Genomic DNA, 5,130 nt, shown 5'->3' with positions numbered 1-5,130 from the left:
TTCTAACAGTGGTGTATTTAAAAACAGGAGAAAAAATTTCAATATAATCTACACCTTCTTTTTGAGTAAAATCTTTAGCAACCAATCTAACTTTAAAACATGTTAAGTTATTGTCTTGTTTAACATTATACACCCATTTACAGTCAACAACAGTACAATCACTAGGTTTAGGGACAAGAACTCATGTTTTATTATCATTTAAGGATTTCATTTCTTCATTCATGGCTTTTACCCAATTTTCTAAATTTACAGAGCTTAATGCTTCTTCATAAGTATTAGGTTTAAAATTTTCAACAGCATTCGTAACAAGATGAAAATCTTTTAGTATAGAGAGAAGTCTATGTTCTCTTCTTTCTCTATCCATAGCAAGTTGATAATTTTGTAGACTAGGTTCATTAAGATTTTCATTAATCTGTTGATTTTCTTCCCCATATTCTTCCATTTGTTGGTTATCCTCTAAAGGAATCTCCACCTTATTAGAGATGGATTCTATATCTACATCTTTAGAAGTCCTAAGTGTATTAGTAAGACATGGCATTTCTAATTCATTAAAGGTTACTTCTCTAATTATAACTTTAAAACCAGGTTGATTAACACATTTTTGGAAGCGAGGTTCAATTTTATAACCAAGTTGTAAAGCAAATGCAGAAAATCCAAAAGTGCGTAAGTTAGAAAAATCAACAGGTTTATCAGACCATAAACATTCAGGAATTTTTCCTAGTAAGGGAACAGAAGGAGACCTATTTATTAAATAAGCAGCAGTCATAACAACTTCACCCTAAAAAAATTTTGACAGGCCAGAACTAATAAGCATACATCTAACTTTATTTACTAAAGTCCTATTCATTCTTTCAGCCACATCATTCTGTTGAGGGGTGTAGGGGGTGGTTTTATGTCTTTTTATTCTATATTCATTACATAAATCAATAAATTATTGATTACAAAATTTCGAACTATTATCAGTTCTTAATGCCTTTAATTTATTGTCTGTTTGATTTTTCACTAAGGTTTTTCAATTTTTAAATTTCTCAAAAATTTCAGATTTTTGTTTCATTAAAAAAATAATTTTTTTTTTTGAGAAATTATCAATAATAGACAAGAAATATTCATTCCATGAGTAGCAGTATTTGCAAGTCCCCACCCATCAGCATGCACATAATCAAGAATACTTGATGAAGATGAGGGATTTGGGTGGTGATGTAGGAAAGTACCATGTTATTCATAATTTTAGCATATGAAAAATAAAATGTAAGACATATTCTTAATTATTTTTGTATATATTTAAGCTTAGGCAAATAAGGCCCACATAAATATAGTACTAATGCACTGGTTCTGATGTGGGCTACTTCACAACCTTCATTGTCCCTCCTACCATCTTGCTGGCTCAAGTATTCGGGATACAATCAAGGTATTTTTGGTATGATTTTATAATTTCTTACCTTGCAGGTCAAGTTGCAAGATTCATAACTTGTTTAAGTATATTCAGAAATTTTCTTATTAGGATTAGATTGCTGTGGACTTTCTAAATTGAAACCCACATTAAATTAATATTTAGTTAAATTTAAATGAATTATACAACCAGTGTTGTTGTTTCAAAAAACAACAATAAAGTATTTAAGATATTTGGATAAGTGTTTAAGGTCTTCGCTACTCCAAAGGCTTTGGATAATCTCTTAAACATGTAGTAAATTCTGAAAACAAAACTGCTTTAGGGCCAAGCCAGAAGGGGTACCGGTGATGGCTTTTCGACGCTCAGGTCAGTGTAGAATTTAAGGTCTTTAAGAGAAAGAGTATGAATAGTTGAGGTAGCACAACTTGTACTTGAGCATGAACAGCTAATATATATAGTTGCCGGTCTGAATATACGATCACAAGTACACCCTGATCCAAGATATGGTTTACAGTGTGAAGTGGTCCGTACATATCAGGATATAACAGTGACAGTGGTGGTCCAACAAATAAGGACGTATGTCCTTTTCACTAAGTACGGAGGTCTCGTGAATATCTTGAATATTTAAAGAAATATTAATAGCTCAAAGACCCTTTCTGCAGTATCTTGAGTGTACGGTTCCAGAAGATCTCTTCAGAATTCCTCTGCGATGATACCATTATAATGAAGGTATCAGTTACTCTTAAAGGCCTCTAATATATTGTTCTAAATATTATAATATCAAACGTATTATACTTATCATATGATGTAATTCAAAAATAAAAATCCATCATAAAATAAGTACAATTATACGTATTGTATAATTAATTCCATCCAATCAAATTTAACTTAAAAAAAACAAGGATCACAATATTATATATATATACACAATATAAAAGACAAATGTGTTGATCATTTCCAAACATCATATTCACGAAGTAACAAAGTGGAGCATCCACTTTTAAATTGCGGAGCAGAGTCTCACACTTGTCGTCTCGCCAATCGTTTATAAACTATCAGTCTCAACCCACAATCCCTCACACATTAAGCAATTTAATTATTTATTCATGACAAATAATTAATATTATATATTTATAATTTATAAAAAATATTATACCTACATCCCATAAGTTAAGATTTATTTACATAAAATTACTTTCGATTAATATTATACAACTATTATATCATATTTTAATAGTTTATAATTATTAATAAAATTTAAAATATAACTATAATTGATTGACTTAAAAAAATACTCACAAATCCTCCACCATGTTGTTAACAAATCAAATCGAGTTGAACCCATTATTATCAAGTTTATTTAAATCATTATCAAACTTGAAAATTTACGTTTAGGTTTGATTTTAATAATAATTTAATCGAGTTGGAACGAATTTGTTTTGACATAAATTGAGTTCAAATAATTTAATATTTTTAAATGTATTTATATTTTTATAATTGAACGAACTTAGGTTGAGTTTGAAAAATTATCAAATTAAAAAATAAATTCAATTTTATTTATTAAATAAAGGAATGAAATATAAATACTTATTAATAAATTTGAAAGAGAACATCAAATAATTTGATTAGTTTTCCAAGCCCCCCATCCCCCCACCCCACCAGTCAAGAATCCTACGAGAAACTTCATCGTCCTCTACTCCTTTGTTCTCCCTTTTAAAGACTTCCTCCCTCCCTCACACTCCACCTCTCTCTCTCTCTCGCTCGCTCGCTCTCTCTCTCTCTCTCTCTCTCTCTCTCTATATATATATATATTAATACACATACACAATATATATACACACAGTCATACAGAGAGTTCAATAAGTACATAAAACTAAGACTGATACTCTGTTTTTCCTCCAAATGGCTTCCCCTGTTTTCTTCTTTTTCCTCTCAGCTCTCTTCTTTCTCCTTTCTTCTCTCTCTAACTCCTCTCTCATCCTTCCCTTATCCCACTCCCTCTCCACCACCCTCTTCAACACCACCCACCACCTCCTCAAATCCACCGCCTCCCACTCCGCCGCCCGTTTCCGCCGCCACCGTCGCCAGGTCTCCCTTCCCCTTGCTCCCGGCAGCGATTACACCCTCTCCTTCTCACTGGGTGCCCAGACCGTCTCCCTCTATATGGACACCGGCAGCGACGTCGTTTGGCTCCCCTGCCACCCCTTCGAGTGCATCCTCTGTGAAGGCAAGTACTCCCCCTCCTCCATCCCCCATCCCGGCCCCCTCAACCTCAGCTCCGCCGCCCGCCGCAGCACTTGCAAATCTGCCGCCTGCTCCTCCGTTCATTCATCCTTACCATCGTCCGACCTCTGCGCCATGGCCAAATGCCCCCTCGAGTCCATCGAAATCAGCGACTGCAAATCCTTCCCCTGCCCCCCTTTCTACTACGCCTACGGCGACGGAAGCTTCATCGCGAAGCTTTACGAAGACACTCTGTCGATTCCGATGTCGACGCCGTCGTTGAAACTCCCCAATTTCACCTTCGGCTGCGCCAACACCGCTCTCGGAGAGCCGATTGGCGTCGCTGGATTTGGGCGCGGCGTGCTATCTCTACCGGCTCAGCTCGCCACCAGCTCGCCCGAAATCGGTAACTACTTTTCTTACTGTTTGATTTCGCACTCATTTGATATGACTCGAGTTCGCAAGCCGAGTCCACTCATTCTGGGTCGGTATGAGAATAAGGAGAAAAAATTGAGGAATGAAGTTAGCGAGAGGGAAGATGTCTATTACAGCTACACGCCGATGCTGGATAATCCCAAGCACTCGTATTTTTATTGCGTGGGATTAGAGGCCATAACGGTCGGAAAAAGGATCATTCCGGCGCCGGAGAGCTTGAGGAGAGTCGACCGGAGAGGTAATGGTGGGATGGTGGTGGATTCAGGGACTACATTCACCATGCTGCCGAGAAAGTTCTACGAATCGGTGGTGGGAGAGTTTGACCACCGCGTCGGTGCAGTTTACCGGCGGGCGAGTTCGGTGGAGGAGCGGACTGGGCTCAGCCCGTGTTACTACGGGAATGAGGAGGAGAAGTTCTTCGCTAGTGTGCCCAAATTGGCGTTACATTTTGGGGGGAATTCGACTGTGGTGATGCCGAGGAGGAATTACTTTTACGAGTTTTTTGACGGCGGAGCGAAGCGGAAGGTGGGGTGCATGATGCTGATAGACGGCGGCGATGAGGAGGAGTCTGGTGGCGGGCCGGCGGGGCTGCTGGGGAACTACCAGCAGCAGGGGTTTGAGGTGGTTTATGACTTGGAGGCGAAGCGGGTCGGATTTGCGAAGCGGAAGTGCGCATCTTTGTGGGATATTTTGAAATAGAGCTAACGTGCGCGCTTAGTACGGGAAGTCAACTGTGGGCTGACTTTTGGTACTAGTCAAACAGGTCGGGTGTTTGAGTTTTGGCGGGTTGTCGGATCCTCTTTGAATTGCAATTCTTGCTTCTGATTTTTGGGTTCTGATGAAATTATGAGATGAGAAGCAAAAATTGGAGGGCAAAAATGGGGATGATAAAAAAAGATGTAAATTTGTGAATTCTTTCATAATTTGTTGTATTTATGTATATATTTTCTAATTTATGTTTTTGAAAAATAAAATTATTTTCAATTAGGTTTTTAAATATTTTATCTCTGAACTAAGATTAAATGTTCATAGATTATTAAAAGTTCATAGATTAATTGGCTTGACTATTTCAAATTTTACTA

The 5,130-nt window shown here is 37.4% G+C and overlaps 1 protein-coding gene across 1 annotated transcript; it reads left to right on the top strand.

Moving 5' to 3' along the window:
• On the top strand, positions 3,163 to 4,916 carry LOC105164328 (probable aspartyl protease At4g16563). Its single transcript, XM_011082948.2, has one exon. The coding sequence runs from the start codon at positions 3,293 to 3,295 to the stop codon at positions 4,745 to 4,747; it is 1,455 nt and encodes a 484-aa protein (XP_011081250.1). The 5' UTR covers positions 3,163 to 3,292; the 3' UTR covers positions 4,748 to 4,916.

Source organism: Sesamum indicum, linkage group LG6, assembly GCF_000512975.1.
Source record: "Sesamum indicum cultivar Zhongzhi No. 13 linkage group LG6, S_indicum_v1.0, whole genome shotgun sequence".
NCBI lineage: Eukaryota > Viridiplantae > Streptophyta > Magnoliopsida > Lamiales > Pedaliaceae > Sesamum > Sesamum indicum.
The sequence above is the reverse complement of the archived record's forward strand: the minus strand, read 5'-3'. Positions and strand labels throughout refer to the sequence as shown.

Bases quoted from the DNA above. Each gene is read 5' to 3' on its own strand.
- LOC105164328 (XM_011082948.2), top strand. From the start codon at position 3,293: ATGGCTTCCCCTGTTTTCTTCTTTTTCCTCTCAGCTCTCTTCTTTCTC.